The sequence below is a fragment of the Dufourea novaeangliae genome, unplaced genomic scaffold (genome assembly GCF_001272555.1).
Source record: "Dufourea novaeangliae isolate 0120121106 unplaced genomic scaffold, ASM127255v1 scaffold322, whole genome shotgun sequence".
Taxonomy (NCBI): Eukaryota; Metazoa; Arthropoda; class Insecta; order Hymenoptera; family Halictidae; genus Dufourea; species Dufourea novaeangliae.
In genome coordinates, this window is record NW_015374190.1 from 1 (window position 1) to 18,412 (window position 18,412).

The 18,412-nt window shown below is 37.0% G+C and overlaps 2 protein-coding genes across 2 annotated transcripts; one reads left to right on the forward strand and one right to left on the reverse strand.

Moving 5' to 3' along the window:
- Window positions 1–3,497: 3,497 nt before the first annotated feature.
- Window positions 3,498–6,827, forward strand: LOC107192160 (TAF5-like RNA polymerase II p300/CBP-associated factor-associated factor 65 kDa subunit 5L). Its single transcript, XM_015581361.1, has 10 exons — window positions 3,498–3,750; window positions 3,849–4,006; window positions 4,134–4,473; window positions 4,554–4,786; window positions 4,897–5,079; window positions 5,320–5,472; window positions 5,938–6,085; window positions 6,168–6,336; window positions 6,426–6,609; window positions 6,695–6,827. Exons 1-10 carry the CDS (start codon window positions 3,682–3,684, stop codon window positions 6,825–6,827), a joined length of 1,770 nt encoding a protein of 589 aa, XP_015436847.1. The 5' UTR covers window positions 3,498–3,681.
- Window positions 6,828–6,980: 153 nt separating this feature from the next.
- Window positions 6,981–15,351, reverse strand: LOC107192146. Its single transcript, XM_015581345.1, is given in 13 exon segments — window positions 6,981–7,133; window positions 7,452–7,670; window positions 7,769–7,872; window positions 8,269–8,334; window positions 8,549–8,663; window positions 8,964–9,046; window positions 9,049–9,087; window positions 9,390–9,530; window positions 9,611–9,644; window positions 9,999–10,195; window positions 12,586–12,917; window positions 13,006–13,171; window positions 14,715–15,351. Coding segments are annotated over 13 exon segments (2,175 nt in total). The 5' UTR covers window positions 15,249–15,351; the 3' UTR covers window positions 6,981–6,988.
- Between the last annotated feature and the right edge of the window lie 3,061 nt (window positions 15,352–18,412).

The window sequence follows — 18,412 nt, forward strand, 5'->3', positions numbered from 1 at the left end:
GATTCTTCTTCGTTTTGCATTAGATACAACGAGTAAAGAACGTAGATTAATACTCTCCAATGGCTGGGTACCAGCAAATTACAACAACATTGTTAAAATCACATTTATGTGCAACGGTTGACACTCTATCTCGTCATGCGTACCCCGAGTTAGTTCACTTTGGACAGCTCGACACCGTTATACGGACAGCTTTCGTTTAGCTGAAGCACTCAATTTGTAGCTGGAAGTACGTAGATTAATCCACTGTTGTTGATAATAACAATAAACGACCAAAACACTGTTGAAATCGCATTTAATCGCGGAATACCACTATTCTTTCGACTGGTGGCGCCATCCGTGGCGAATCGCTGAAACTGCTAGCCATATAATTGGCTAACAGTTTCAGCGATTCGCCACGGATGGCGCCACCGAGAATGCTTGATCAAGACGTATCTTGTCTATAGAACGTGGGAAGAGCTATTTAAAGTGAACCCAAACGGGGTACGCATCGCGAGACAGACTGTCAACCGTTGCAAACAATTGAGATTTTAACAATGTTCTTGTAATTACTGGTTCCCACCCGCCAGAGAGTACTAATCTGCGTTCTTTAAACTTCGAATGTAATCCATCACAAGGAAAACTGATGCTGGTTTAGCAGTGTAAATCCGATCGAAACCTGTTGCAATCACATAACCACTAAACAGGCAACAGTTTTCTTCGTCATGCATTACATTCGAAGTTCAAAGAATGTAGATTAGTACCTTATAACGGCTGATTCGTCTTGCCAAGCACTCGACTTGTAGCTGAAAAAACGTAGAATAATCTCCTGTGAGTGGCAATAACAATAAACGACCAGAACACTGTTAAAATCACAATTTATTTGCAACGGTTGACACTGTATCTTGTCATGTGTACCCCGGTTAGTCCACTTTGGATAGCTCGTACACCGTTATACGGACAGCTTTCGTTTAGCTGAAGCACTCAATTTGTAGCTAAAAGTACGTAGATTAATCCACTGTTATTGATAATAACAATAAGCGACCAGAATACTGTTAAAATCGAATTTAATCGTGGAGTACCACTATTTTTTTTTACTGGTGGCGCCATCCGCGGTGAATCGCTGAAACTGCTAGCCATATATTGGCTAGCAGTTTCAGCGATTCGGCAGGGATGGCGCCATCGTTCAAAAAAATAGTGGTACTCCGCTATTAAATGCGATTTTAACAGTGTTCTGTTCGTTTATTGTCATTTTCAATGTCAGGAGATCAATCTACGTTCTTTCAGCTTCAAACTGAATGCTTGGACAAGACGAGAGCTGTCAGCATAACGTTGGAAGAGTAGTTCGAATTGTGCTAACCGGGGTACGCATGACGCGATAGAGCGTCAATCGTTGCAAACAAATGTGATTTTAACAAAGTTCTTTTAATTACTGGTTTCCAGCCGTTAGAGAGTATTAATCTACGTTCTTTAAACGTCGTATCTAATGCAATACGAAAAAGAATGATGCCCGTTTAGCTGTGTTAATGCGATAGACAATTGTACAATTAGGGTTGCCGCCCTATAAGGGGCTACGGTAAAACAGACGGAACTAATTTTACTAATTCAGGGGTTCTGCACTATTGGGTCCATGCATTAAGTCCTGAGGAACAATTTGAGACTAACGACATTCATTTTGAACGCTTAATTACTGAGATATTCGCATTTTTCCATCACTAGGAATTTTCACTCACCTATCGGTATGATTTGGCTAGCAGTTTCAGCGAATTGCCACTTGTGGCGCCACCGGTCAAAAAAATAGTGGTACTCCGCGATTAAAAGCGATTTTAACAATGTTCTGGTTGTTTATTATTATTATCAATGACAGGGGATTAATCTATGTTCTTTAAGCTTCAATCTGAATGCTTGATCAAGGCGGATGCTGTCAGAATAACGTTGGAAGAGTTGTCCAAAGTGAATTAAGCGGGGTACGCATGACGAAATCGTTACAAACAATTGTGTTTTTAACAATGTTCTTCTAATTACTGGTTCCCAGCCGCTAGAAAGTATTAATGTACGTTCTTTAAACTTCAAATCTAATGTGTGACGAAGGAAAATGATGACCGTTCAGCGGCGTAAATGCAATCGAAACCAGTTGCAATTTGGATTGCCGCTCCATAAGGGTCAGCGTTAATACAGGTATAAATAATTTTACCCGTTAACTAGTCAAAGAGTCTAAGGATCAGTCATCTCGAACAAGTTGAAGTGTAATATAGAATTAAAAATATTTTCCAACCAGTTATTCCATTAAAGGAAGACACTGATCAACATTTAAAGCCATAAAGCGTCTACCACTACGCCTTCGACTTGCGACATTTTTCTTGCAGAGGTGCGATATGTCAGTATTAACATACCTAAGTTTCGTTTGATGGAATTGTCTTAAATATAACCGCATAAATATTGTACAATCCTATACTAATTATAGTCGTCTGGTTCAATAGGTTACTACAGAAACTGACTACTGCCTACGTCTTTTAAACTTGGGCTGTAGTAGTATCTGCAGAAACTGCCATAGTTGCTGGGGTTACTATATAATTTGCTCACGGAAGCACGCACAAGTGTCAGTCAGATTTCGACAGTTGCACGAGCAACATTAGACCGAGCTCGAGAGTTGTACGAGCAACAGCGATAAAAGATCACGTTTCAAATGTGTACTGACGCAAGCCATTTCACTACCGTTCATTGTCCCGTAATCCACATGTAATAATAACAGATTGAATCCGGCAGAGGACTACTGCAAATTATTACACACGTCTATCGTATGCCACCGGTAATCAAAATTTCGGCGACAAACTTATGAAACCTTTATGAAGCTTTAAAGATCCTACGGAAGATTTGCAAGTTACAGAAGAGGGAATTATTTGCGGCATATAAGTTACAATATTTTATAAGCCTGAATAATATATAAGCCTACTTTTTCTGAATTTATATAAATATCATTACAAGTATATTGTAAAATCATATAGATAAGTAGGATTTAAGTAAAATAAGTATCTAAGGGTACTTTTATTGAATCTATACAAATATTATTATAAATATATTGTAAAATCATCTATGTAAGGGGTACTTAAGGCAATGGTTGTTAAATTTATAGAAATACTACACAAACGACTACAAAAACGAGTAGATTCCTACTATTATGACAGAATTGATCGCTTGGTGCAGCACTTGCCCGGGAACAAGGATTTTCCGGGTGCGAGCACTCTCATTTCCTCTCTGATAATTTAAACATACGTTATGCGTCTAGTTATTCAGGGGTTACAAGTCCTTTTCTAGGGGAAGGGTGTATTTTTGTCTCTATATTTTTGCAATGATTGACGAGCGGCAACTATTTGTTTATAGATTTACGTGTTGCAAATAAAATCATGAGAAATAAAGAATCTTTGAAAAAATAAGTGATGAGAACAGTATGCGGAATATTGCCGGTGGAAACTTTATTGATCACGGTTTACTTTGTTGATAAAAACATACACCATATAATTCGAGATTCAAACCCGTTATCATTTTTATTAGTTTTTGACGAAGTATTAGCAATGTTAATGTTCCATTCATGCGTTAAATAGTTAGTAAAACAGCGTACTTCTAATGATTTTTGTCACTCGACACGTTTCTTATGGTCGAGTCATTCAAAACTTTTGAATGTAACCAACGTGTAATTCCTAAAAGATGAAACGATTAAAGAGTGAATTAATTAATGCGACAATTGAATCATATTTGAAACGACGTCATTATCAGGCAGGCTACGTTCTTATTTTTATTTCAAGAATTTTCTTTAATATTGAAATACAATTGGTAAACATAATATAACCTCGTGTCATTTTCAAACATTGCAGACTAGCGAGGTTTTTTGTAAAACTAATCAAATACATTGTCGCACCAGTGATGAAATGACTCTGAATGCAGCTGCTGCATCTGCTACCTCTCAAGACAACTCCATCATTTTCAGTGCTATTAGCATTGATGTAGCTGCTGCAGATCAAGCGTATCAACGGTACATCCATTTTTCATTTAAGTTTCCTTTGGTGTTATTTTAATATGTAATTTCGCAAGTCAAACTGTCCAGAAAGAGATTTGCTTGTTCCTTCTTTTAATATTATATTTATATTATTCTTTTTTAGATTAAAGATGTGGGTAAACATAGCACTCGTTGATAAATTGAAAATGGAATTAAAAGGGCTTCTATACCCTGTATTTTGTCACTTGTATTTAGAGATGTTACATGCTGGTAACAGACAAGCAGCAATTCACTTTTTAAAAGCACACCAAAACGATTTTAATAGTGAAACTGAGAAAGATTTTTTGGAAGAGCTATCCAGTGTATTTTCAGTGCAGGATATCGAACTGAGACCATTAGTAAATTCGTTTAGAACTAGAAAATATAAAGTGGATATGTCTGATATTGCTCACCTGTGTCTTCAGCAATTTCTTTCAAAGCAAGGACACATTACACTAATGCAGGTAATATGATGGGAATAAAACATTAGGTAATATGTAACTTGAATAACACAGAGTGATATAATTTTAATGTTATTGTTCAGATAATAAATACACACCTGACAATAATTAAAAAAATGGATGTGCCTGAAACAGATATCGAAGGATGTGAAGAGTCAGGTTCAAGATCTGAAGTAGGAATAAATGGATATGTAGAACAGCCATCAGGTACTGGAGCTGATCGTGAAATGAGAGAATTACAAGAAGCAATAAGATTAATCCGAAATAATGCACATCAACCTTTACGAATATTCGCAGTGAATAATGCCATTGAAAAGTAATTCCATATGAATATAATTATAGATTATGTTTATGCAGGCATTAACTTTCCCTTACTACACAATTGTTAAATGACAAGAATTATATATGTATAATTTATTTTTTCAGTGCGAGTAGTGGTGTAATTCCGCCAAATATGGACAAATTAGCAGTAGGATTTAGCACTACAGAGATTAGGCTATGGGGTATAAATGAAACAGTATTAATTAAACCAAAGCACGAGGAACCCTCCTTTTCGTTCGCCTCTGATAACCCATTTTTAGACAAATTTTATGAAACTACCGACAGAACGTAAGTACCTTGAATTATTTACTTCATCGAAAGGATTTTAGTAAATCAACAGAAAGCTACAGGGTGATTCTCTCGCTGTGTAAATCAAAAAGTATGTACCACTCTAAAGAATCGTCAATCAACAGTGAAGACCGATCGACAGATTACACGTGCCGACGCAGCGGTTCTTTAGAGCGGTATTGTCTTTGATTTGTTCAGCGGGAGAATCACCCTGTATAAACTTGTGTACTTCATGTTAAGGACTGAAGGAGGGGCAGTGATACTTAGAGGACATACGGATATTGTACATGATCTAAGGTTTATTCCAGAATCAGAAATTTTACTTTCTGTATCTAGTGATAAAGACATGAGGGCATGGAGACTTAATGATTATACGTGCGCCGCAATTTATAGGTACGTACCTACGTACGTGCATGTCTACATATACAAAGTGCGGCCGAATAACATGTAAAAGCGGGTATGAGGTGCTTCCGTATGGAAAAATAAGAACAAAATATGGAATAAAATTTTGTCATGTAAGGCTTCTTTTTCGAGAAAATTGACTTCGAAAATGAATCTAAAACACGTGTATTCAGCATTAGTAAGTAGTAGCGGAATGCAATGGACAATCGCGCTATAGCCTAGTCCTATTCACTTGCCCCCGTATCTAGCAGATTTTCAAAGTCGAGTTTCTCGAAAACTAATCCTTAAATGAAAAAATTTTATTTCATATTTTGTTCTTATTTTTTTCATAAGAAGTCACCTCGTACCCGCTTGTACACGTTCTTCGGCCGCACCCTGTATATGTACTTTTAATACACAATTTATTCTATGATATTTTTAATACAGTAAGGTATTATGATTTTATATTTGTTGCAGTGGTCATAGTTACCCTATATGGTGTATGGACCTTAGTGTATTCAATTTATATGTAGCGACTGGTTCTCACGACAGAACCGCTAAATTGTGGTCGTTAGATAGAATATTTCCATTGCGCATATTCGCTGGTCACTTCTTAGATATAAATGTATGTACACCCTGAACAGAAATAAACAAACTTCTTTTTATGTGCACAAATTAAATCATATCGTGTGCTTCGTTTTTTATAGTGTGTAAAATTTCACCCAAACGCTCGATACTTAGCAACTGGGTCCGCTGATAAGACTGTAAGGTTATGGGATAAAGATGATGGAAATTTATTGAGGGTATATATTGGAGCGCAGTCAACGATTTATAGTTTAGCTTTTAGTCCAGATGGAAAGTATTTGGCAGCTGCTGGTAAAATATTTTAATATTTTATTAAGTAATGCGACTGGTATAATTTTATTACGCTATCTAATAATGATTTAATTAAAACGTTCCTTTAGGTGATGACAAGTCCATCTCCGTTTGGGACTTAGCGACTAACGCGTTGTTAACTGAACTGAAAGGTCACGAAGACACAGTTATGAATTTAGATTGGAGTTTCGATGGTCAGTACATTGCCAGTGGAAGTTTGGATGGCACTATTCGTTTGTGGCCTACTCACGATCACATTAAAACTCTCAATAGGTAACTTGTAATTTTGCGGTGAGAAAAATATATATACAGTTATCATACCGTGACATTATATTCAAACGTTTATACATTTTTTCAGTAATTCGTCAAATGTAGTACCTGAAATGGAACCACCACAAATATACTCAACATATTGCTCGAGTATACTTTCCTTGCGTTATTACAATAAAAACAATTCGCTCGTGTGTATCGGAACGGTGGACAATTTGTAATATATTAAATTAAAACAGAAAAAAAAACACCATTAAATGCGATATATTTGTACGTTAGGTCTTTTATTATTTCCCCTTGTGAGTCAATCTGTACAGTCACCGTACGTTCCTAATACTGTAACGTCGTAACAAGATGAATTAATTTCTCGATGATAGATTAATTATGATAGATTTGCTACGCTTGTATCAACAGACGAAGTTACATAATGAGCATAAAATCCAAGTAAAAAGATTAATATGTACCACAATATCGGCCGTAATGTTTGAAAATTTCTAGGTATTCGTAAGGGTTCGACTGTTCGTATACTGCAAAAAAAAAACAAAACGTAACAAACGTTAAGTACTTCGTAACCCTTGTGTAGCCAACCAAAATATTCACAGTTATTGAGCAATCGGAATACTTCTATTCTGACAGATTAGATAAACATACATAATTTTACTTTCATACTTTTCCGAAACTGTTAATTTTTCCTTCCAATAATATACCAAGTGTTGTTTTAGACAACATAAAAAATTGTGACAGGAAATTTAGATATGGGTACCTGGGTACCCGGTTGCCTACACAAGGGTTAAACGTTTCACGTTCTATATGGTATTTTTATTATAATTCAGGCGAATAATTACCATGGTAGTAATTGTTTCTCGGCGGTTCTAGGTTCTAAAAAAGATGACAACGACGATGATGACCGATCATTATCCTTTACATTATCGGCATCGTCACGATTCGCATCAATATCACTGGCTTGACCGTGCCTCGGGAGATTATTATTCTCTTCATGAGAGTCCCTCCTCCATTCAGTCTGTTCTGAAATATCGCGTAATTCACCGACGCTTTCAGAACTGCTGAAATATAAAGATCAGTGTATACAAATATTTAACAAATGTTTTACTCCTCTTTTTTTTCCTATGCAATCCAAATCATATGAGAAATTCATACGCACTCTGTTCGGTTTAGTTTTTCACTTTCCCATCTCACCTCGGTGCACAAAGATGGCCTCCTTATAGTAACTCTACCAGAAACAGAATTACGTTGCCTGGGACTTTCCTAAACACATGGAATACGACGTGTTTTGTATTCTCTTCAATAAAGAATATGATACTTTCAAAATTGTTAGAATTTCTGTTACAAATTGTTTACTATAACATACAATTAATTATTTAATATCTGATTTTACTGTTTTAGAAAACTAATACAGCTTCCTATCGATTATTGTCTCGAACCCGGGTCCGCTCCGGGACAATAATCTTATAGGGAGAAATGCTTCAGACCCTCGTAAATTTGTTTCTTGCCCGAATCCTGAACCTCGGCAACAAAAGCAGAGGGACAACAAAGTATATGCTTGACAAGTTCCACGTCCCAGTGATGGGGATAACGCCTGGACAATAATCGTGTAGAACAAGCCAGACGATAATCGAAAGGAGTCTGTATAATGGATCTTACCTTCAGTATATCTTGCGATGTCAAGGGCCGTGAGATTGTCGCTATGCTCGCTCTTCTTCTAGCCATCTATAGAGAAAATCAATCATTAATTAATCAATTGTATAAGATCAATCGTGCTGCTCAGAATACGATTCCAAAAAATTGAAAATAATTTTTCTCTAAATCGGTGTTCTTGACCAAAAGAAACATTAACATTTTCTTTAAATATACAACACTTTCAAGCATTTCATGAAAAAGATTCTCCAACACCAAAAATTATTATCTTTGTTTTCGAACGAACCAGCGTTCGATTATTCGAGGGCAATCCGTTTCTGTATCGCGACGGCTGAAGAGGTACGTCGTAAATCTCTTCTGTGCCTTCTTCGATCACTATGTTGTGCTTTAATAATATACGCCTGGAAATAAAAAATCCTACATTCTTATCAAGACAATCTTCATCGAATCTAGAAATAACGGATCGTGATTTCTTAACACATTTCGTGCTGTCTTAAATAATTCCAATTTTTCGACAGCATTATAATATCTCTTCAAAAATTGAAGTACCAAAAGTTAAATCTATGAAGCTAGCAATTTGTTCAGTTCTTCATACCTTTTAGCGATAAGTTAAAAACTGGGGTTTCACAAAAAGGTATTTCAAAAGTTCTTTTTATATGTGAGAAGGTAACAAATTCATTTGTTGTACAATAAACGCTTACTTGATTTCAGCAATGTCCCTAGACAAATTTTCACACTTGGAACGCAATTTCTGAACGTATGTGTCGGCTACGTGGACTCCTGCCACGACTCACCGTCCGTACACCACGAACAACGCGGTAGTTTCTGTTATTATAACGAAATAATGTTACCCACTTAGTGGGGGGACAAAAACGACAATACGTACGGAATTCAAAATGTCTTTCAAATATCTTTGCTTCGTAAAGATGGCGTCTCGTGCCAGAGAAGAATGGTAAATATCAAGCTAATATAATTTTCTTGAAAAAAAAATACTATTCAGAAAAATTTGGTAATTTATATAAAACGAGAATATAAAAATTTTTTTTAATTATATTTCAATTTGCTAAGTTTGGTTTACGATCTTTATTCAAAAGTTTGAAAACGTTTTTCTTATGAAATAAACGGACCTTTATCTCTTCTTCTAAATCCTCAATTTCATGTTTAAAATTTTTCTCAGCTAGATCTCGTTGTCTCAGCGACCACATCATTCGTCGCTGCAAAGTGATCCTGTCGGTACCGAGTCCTATGGAGAACGCGATATATTTACGCTGTAATGAAACGGAAGTGTGTCAAAAAAAAAAACATGGAAATTTTCATTCAACTGATACATTTATGATCGTTTTCATACCTCAAGATCGTTTTCCGGCGAAACAAAGTTTTCACTGAAACACAAATGAAATCGTTTAATCAACTTTCAATGAAGTCGTCCAAATACAAAAATTGATTTACTTTTTACAAACGCAGCTTATCTAATTAAATTCAAAATACTTGTCATTGGCAATTCTTACAGCTTCATAATTTATTTATAAATTATTAACATTCGGAAATGTTCAAACACACGTTTCAAATAGTTCAAACTACGGAATAAATGAAAATCTGTTAAATGAAACTTTGTTGATTGAATTATGTATATTTTTGTCACGAACGAAGGAAATACTACGCTGCCAATCGATCCAATAGATCCATTTCCGGAAGCAGGTGTTCAAGTTTCCAAAAGTCGATCATTTCTCGCGTACCTGTACAAATTACTCGTTTCCTCCGAATGCGACAATCCTATACTCTTTAGTCGACTGTCCGTGAAGCTTGGAAAAGCCTGAAATTGTTCTGGTTCATCCGTCGACTGCTCCTGTTTGCTGCAACCACAATGGCGTCTTGCACGGTGGTACCGTTTCGAGTCGCCATCGGACAGGGATCGCTTTGTGGCGAAGTACCTCTGCGTTCGTATAAAATTTGAAGCACGTTTTAACCCTTGTATTCCCCAATTATTTAGAAAATTACAAAAAATATTTCTTTTTGAATCTATGTCAACATTACATGAATATAAATGATTCACAAAAACATTTTAACATTTTGAAAGCGTTTAGTGCCATTATTCATTCGTTGCCATTTGACAACTGTTTTACCTTTATCACAGTTATATACAGGGTGATAATTAGACTGCGGATTTTTATGCAAAAGCACATTGTAGAAGGTTGTTCGTAAAGACAAAAACAATAGCAGGAATTTCTTTCTCCCTTTCCGTATCTTATTGGGGTCAAAAGAAAACCTGTACAAGCATTACGAAGTGATTCCTTATGAAAAAATAAGAACAAAATATACAATAAAATTTGTTCATTTAAGGCTTAGTTCTCGTGAAAATCCACTTCGAAAACTAATCTGAAGCACGTGTATTCACCATAGTAATAAGTAGAAACAGAATGCAATGGACAGACGCGCTGGCCCAGTCCTATTCAATTGCCTCCGTATCTAGTAAATTTTCAAAGTCGATGTTCTCAAAAATTAAGCCTTACATGAAAAAATGTTATTGCATATTTTGTTATTATTTTTTCATAAGGAATCAAAATAAATGATATTAATATTTTATTTCGTTTATTTAGAATACGTAGCCGTATGGCAACCGTGGGAATAAAAGGGTTAAGAACGGTCCGACTTAATTCTTAAAGTTATGCAAGTTTTCAACGATTCCGCCTATAAATATCGTATTACGCGATCGGGCTCGGAAGAGAGTTCAGTCAGCCCGTGGGTTGATTTCGAGTTTTCCGGTGATATATCCTGCACCGTATGCAGAGCAAATATTATTTTTCCTACCGAACGGAGGAATAGATCGCCGGATGCAGTGTGTCCATGTGGCACCGGTAATGATTCAGTATAATATTTAGAGTGTCTGGCGCGAAGGTCTGCGTCGCAAAATATATTGGGCTGCTGGGTATATTATTATAAATTGGCCGATTTTGTTTTTAGCAGTGGATAATATTGCGATGAATAATAAACAATTTTTGATGGAGGAAAGGAGGTTCGAATAGATTATGGATATACAATATCGGCCAAAAGTATGTGACCTGAGTTCATAATTGATGGAACAGTGGCTGATTATTCTGTTACGATATAATAAAAGTTAGACTCAATAAATATACCAATCATTTTCAATTAGTTTTAGCACATTATCAAATATTTGTAGAATAATATTTTTTTCATTGTTTTATTGTCAGACTAGGTCCTATACTTTGGACCGATTGTGTATTTTATAGTAGGCATAGACGTACTTTGTATGATTAAAACGAGTGCCTTGAGGGATTTCATGTATTTACTGTAAATGTATGAACACTTCTAGACCCTTAAAATCAAATAAAATCTTGCAAAAATTGACTAATTATAGTTCAATCTTCCAGTGTAATTAAATTTAATGATTTATACTCAGTTTAAGCTTCGAATATGATCCTTTTTGTTGGAGATTTCAATGCCTCGAAATGGAATGCAGTTTGAAATTGATTCTGGTAATATCGAATATTTAGCTCAAGAATTCTAGTATCAAGTATGATTCCTTTAAATTAAAAATGTTTTCGAGAATATTGTTATTTTTTTCAGATAACATAACACTGTTGCTCCCTTTACTATTATATATTATAGTGTAAAAATTCGGAAGGATTTTGATCTTAGAATAATTTAAAATGAAGAAAATGGTAAATGTCTCTGTATTTGTAACGCAGACCTAACCCAAGCCTGATCCTGACCTTCAACATCACCAGACATTCTAAACGTCGTATCACACTCGGACGATAAAAGTGACTCAAATAAAAATTGTTGGAGTTTCGTATTAGTGGACAGTATTAACTAAGGACGAGTCTATCTTTACAAAAATAAAGAACGTAACTTAATTGATATTACACGCTAAAGAAAAAAAAAACACATTTCACACACAAAGATATTTTTGACTTGAAAATAACAAAATACAACATTTAGTATATGTATCAGTCTCATAATTTTGAAATAAGGTTTTAATGATCTGGGCGTTAAAGTGTGAAAAAACGAGAACCGGAAGTTAATTACGACCAGACTGCAAACATGCCATGTTTGAAATTCAACACAGTAAAAAGTTAACTGTAACACGGTTTCTACTTCCCTTGAAGCTCGACAGGAGTCGGTAACAGGTGAAATAAATGTTTGTTTCGGTTCCGGTTTCCTCAAAACTCACCCATAAACTTCGATCTCTCGCGCGTAAACATCCGCGGTCTGTTCACAAACCCGCAAACACTTCCGCGGCGGCCATATTGGTTTTGTCACCGTTCGACAACGAACAAACAACAGCGTATAACGATTACCAACTTGTCGCTTCTCTGGCGTCGACTGGACACAGTCTTCCGTTTTCTCGCCGTCGATCTTCCCACTCGGATCCGGTTCTCCCGGGGCATCCCCGTTCGTGAGAGGCGACGGGGCTCGCGGTGAATCCCCCTTTTTCGTTCCTTCGATCGTTGCCTCGCCGTTTCCCGCGCGACTTCTCGCCACGATCGGTTCCTCCTCGCAGTCAGACTCGATCGAGCTGTCCTCGTGACTCGACATTTCGGCGCCGACTGCTGCTAGCCTCTCACCACCGACACTGGACGACGACGCGTTCACGAACGCTCCGCGATACGCTGGATCTTTGATCTTAACCAGATCTGCGAAACGAGAGTGAGAGAGCACGGGGCCAACCGACAAATATACAATAATCATATTTTTAGTTTTGTCGAATTCTCGAAAATTTACCGCCGTTCGACGCCACGTCTCGCCGATCCTGGCTAGATCCACGATCCACCGTTGTCCCATGATCCTCCTCTGATCTGGAAGTCAGCTCAAGCCCGTCCCGTTCGGAATGGCCGCCCTCCAAGGACGACCTTGACGTAGCGTCGTCGACGATATTTTCATCGACGCCCTGATCGAAAATAAGAATCGTTTATGGGCGTGAACATTATTTTTAACTGTCGTTCGAGACTTATTTTAGACCGTCCCTTCGCGGGCAAGATCGATTGTAGTTTTTCGGGGGATCTAGAAGTATACAGATCGCTAGATTCGAATGTTTGTATAAGATATTAATGTCCAATGTGAACGTTTTTAGTAATAAGTATCATTGTATTTGGTAAATCGTCGCCCGTATACTAAATTAAATTGTTGTACCAATAAGTAATCTACCGTTTTGTATTAATAATAATAAAGTGGTAAAAAAGATTATATTCGAAACCTTTTCTCAATCTTTCCCATTTTAAAATTGCTTGAACATGTTGGAGAACAAGGGTGGGTATTATTGCAGCAACAAAGCCTTTTAATTTTATGAAAATAAATGTATAGGTTGCAAAATATAGTGAATTATTTATTGGTACATCTAATATAACAAAATCTAGCGTAATATAAAATGCATAGTAAATGCAAATTCAACATAAATCGCGCCAAGAGTACTATTACACTTTCAGTAAAGAATAAATCTGCAATCTGCCATTATGACGGGTTTTCATAGTTTCAGTGTTAAAAGAACGATGTTTATTTGTCAATCGATAATTTATTGTTTGTGAAAAATTTACTTTACTCTCCAGCACAGCTGTTGCTCGAATGTCTGATCTAAATTTTCAACCATTACAATTTTCGATTACCGTTTCCAGTTCATCACGTCAAAGGCTATCCAAACCACAAATTAACTGTATCGAAAGGATTCTTCTAGTAGTTGTTTTTCATGTTTTTCCAGAAAACCAGGACCATTCGAAGATCGCGCAGATTTTAATAACTTGCGCACCCCCGTAAAATTTCATCGCGCTCACAGCGGTATTCCCAGTGAAAATATTATCGCAGCGAATCGACAGCGACGTTTCAAGGCTGGTGATTTGATTTACCGCCGCGAGAATTTCGTTTACCGTGAAAATAAAGTCCGAACCTAAATACTCTTCCGAGAGGACAGCAACGGTCGTTAAAGGGTATTCCGACTTGGAAGCGTCATTTCTGAGCAATTTTTAGAACAAAGAATTAATGGATCGAGAAAATTTTTCGTGTATGTTTGTCTAAAATTTTTGTGCATTTAGGTATCTCTTATATTAACAAAGTTATTAATATCAAGTGGCTATCTTGTGAAGTACTACGAAGCAGAACAAATTTCTTTTAACAAAATAGCAGCCATTAATACCCCCTTATTAAGGGGGGGAATACCCCCTTAACCCTTGTGTAGGCAACCGGGTACCCATTTCTAAATTTCCTTTCACAATTTTTTATGTTCTTGTTTAAAACAGCACTTGGTATATTATTGGAAGGGAAAGCCAATAGTTCCGGAAAACTATGAAAGTAAAATTATCTATGTTTATCTAATCTGTCAGAATAGAAGTATTCCGATTGCTCAATAACCGTGACTATTTTAGTTACCTATAGAAGGGTTAAGAGTTCATTATTTTCCACGTGGACGTTACTGGGCTTTACTGGACTTTTCTGGGGCTTACTTTGGATACGTCGATTCCGTTACTGTTCAATTTACACTGTTTCTCGATCGTGGCGCAATTGTCAACGATCTTGTCATCCCTGACCAGCGGCAGCTTCCCTGTCATCGGAGAGGAGCTTCGCGTTTGCGAACATCGAAGACCGCTCGATCTTTGGTCTTGTTGATCGGTCGTGGAGCCGCCGAGGAATTTGCCACTCTCGATCAACGATCTACAATTGTTCACGAAACCTTTTCTGCACGAACTTGTCTCACAATAGACTTCTTTGCCTCTTGTTTCCTCGTCTTGTGGTTCGTTCAAACGGACCGAGGGACTACTGGAGGTGCGCCGAAACTCGAGCGTGTCTTCTTGACTTTTCGCCTCGATCACGTCGAACGATCGATAAAACACTGACAGTTTTCGTTTGGGAACTTTCAGGAAATTGGAGTCGTTGTGATCCAAACAGTCCAGCTGCAGGTGTTCTTGGTGCTCGTTGGACAGGTGTTTCGACGATTGAAGCACTTGACGATCTGTCTTTGGGACAGCGGACTCGGCCATTTGATGACCCGCGATCGTTATCGATTACCTCTCACCACGATATTTCTTTCGATTTGTATCTAATCGAATTGAGAAAAAAAGAAACATTCATACGGATCTTGGGTCTTTGGTGAAGATAGAATAAAAATATAGGGGATGATTAGACTCGAAATTCTTACGGGTCAAGTAAGTATGTAGTCTTTCATAGTCAACGACCATTGCCGGTGACTTATTAACAATAAATATAGAATAATGCTTCCCAGTACTTATGTAGAAAACTTTTAAGTATTCAAATTGCAACATATATTAAGTTGATGCATTTGGAGTGTTCGTTCATCAATATTTACAATTTGGTTGCATTTACATGACTGATAGCTGTTATCACTAGCAAAATTATGACTAAAGATAAAGTTAAAAAATGCCACCGACATGATCGAAGAATCTACGAACTTTCTTGTGCGCAAATATTTCGGTCATCCATCGTGGAACATGTAAAATTAACGCGAATTCTATAGAAGACCCGATGTCGATTGAAAAACCGGGTCAACGGCGAATCGAGAACAGAGAGTGCAAGTTCACGAACCACCCACGAATGTTTAACGCGGTCGGTTTAGCGTTAAAGAGATTATTACGTAATAATAGAACAGTCGACGGTACCACTGGTCGCGGGAACGACACTGTTTCGCTAAACGAACCTCGGGAACCCTTTGACCCTTTCGTTCCTGAATTATTTAACAGTTACAAAAAAATATTTCCTTTTGCATTTTTCTTGAAAAGGAACTATTATATACTGACAGATATGAAAAAATAAATGATACTAATATTTCGTTTACGTAATTTAAAATATCTGGCCACATGGCTACAGTGGGGACAAAAGGGCTAATCGATCAATCGCACCGAATTTTTAACCCTGCGTTTTTTCACGGTAAACAATCCTGCATACATTACACCGGTCGATTAATTAGAGCCAACGATGTACTCGATTTAGCGCTGTGATCATATCATTGAAGCTGATAAATTGGCTTGTCCTTGTCCACGGGACCGTAAACGTTCTGCAGGGCATTAAAAGCCTGTCCGCATCTGTTCTTAAGCGTCGCGTTAATTCATTAAGACGGAAACGTGGACGGTCGTCCGCGGATCGGTATGTCTTAATTGATTATTACTTCGAATTGTGCATTCCTTCCCGCGGATTGAGAGATATTGCCACTGTGAAGCCCTGAAAAATTGTTATTATTTGGTAATTTTTTTTCAGTGAACTAAATGTCCAATATAAATGAAGTATTGTCTATTTATTAATACACTTATTGAGAGTATAAACAATGGAACTTCATTTTGTTTTACTTTATTTATTTTATGGAATTCAATTTTTTGAACATTGAATATTTTTTTGTTTATGTATATCGCATTGAAGTGAGTGCTTTTTAAAAAGTTATGTTGAAAGAAGCATCGGAATAAAAAAATTCGAACTGATTTTTAATCAATATGAGTGTCGTTATCGTTCATACCAAAATTATTTGACCGCTAAAAAATAAACAAAGTGGCGGACGTTTAAAATTCATTTCAGTGCGATATATGGACATATAAGAGAAACTATTAAAAGTTTCAAGAAAAATTTTTGATACTCCCAATAAGTGTATTAATAAATACACAACGCTTCATTTATGTTGAACATTTCGTTCACTGAAAAGAAAATTCCTAAAAAATGACAATTGTTCACACGGCATTCCCATAAGGTGTTACCCCCCACGGTTAAAGAATTGGGAAAACCCCTAAATAACACGGTATTCCCATAACAAGCTTTCACTCTACCACGGTTAAAGAATTGTGTAGAATCGTGTGGTTTTGTTAGTTTTAGCCTGTAAACTAATTCATTCCCTCGTATTAGTACGAATTTGCATAACACGGCAATTTTCTCAGAACCCAATCACCGTGTTACACAGGGGTTAACTGAAAAGTTTACCTGTGAATATTTTTTCCAGAATTTCTTTTAATAAACAAGTCGATGGCAGAGTGGCGCATAAATTTGAGATAAAACAGAACGAACCGATGAATTATGCATTCTGTACAATACACATAAAGACAAGAAGTCCGTATTTCATAACTGATATAATTACTTGTTTATAATATTTATCGGAAGTGTGACACGTGGTATCCAAGAGATATCTTTCAACAATGTTTCAGTTTTTACATCAATGGAAGCCTACTAGACTACGTGTAGCATGTCTTTTCATTAGATATAACATCACACCAATCAGAACACGTGATCCCATTGAAAAAAACGACGATGACCTTGAAATATCGGAAAATCTGACCTTGAGAAAAAAAAACTTCTGCATAACAATAAATGTCCCACTAAAGCAAACATTTATCATTAAAAACAACGGAGATATTTCAGGTGAAAATCTTAGGTGACTCACCCTGTATACTGCAAGAATTTACCTTTTCATCAAACTACACGCCAACACACACGATTCCTAACTTCGTAGTAACGTTACAAGTAATTATCAATTCCAAGCAAAAGACATCTGTATCAGATATCACATTCTTCTCTGTACTATCCAAATGATCCTCGTCACAAACTCGTCTCCGCCGTCGTGTTTACATTTTTCACGATAAATCCAGGCCACCTTCGACGGACTCGAACGACCCGAGCGAAATCGATCGCAGATGCGCGCATGCACGCACACCTCTAAGCGCGGGAAAGAAAGAAATCCAGTTAACCGAAACAATATTAAATTTTTCTAAGATTTCACGGCCCCTACGAAGTCTTCGATGAAGCTGTCAATGCACCAGTTTCTACGGCCAAGATCGTGTTCCATAACGGAGCGTCCGAAAACGGCAAAAATCGTATCGATCAACTTTCACTCGCGCTGCGCGCGGAATACCGCGGGAATTCCGCGTTTCGAACGGAATCTGACTCACGTTCGGCGGCCCCGTTGGAAGTTTCTTTCACGAGTGTCATTGAAAAATATGGATTCCCCTTACCTATCGACATCGATCATTCACGAAGGACGTCTGTCGTGTAATAATAAGAGCGAAGCACATATCGTTTACATCGGAGAATCGTTTTGTGTGTGAAGAACGCTTGTGTTTTCTTGTGTCGATCGGTTTAAAAGATCGTTCGAATAGGTTTAAATGATCATTCGAATCGGTTTCAAAGATCGTTCGAATCGGTTTAAAAGATC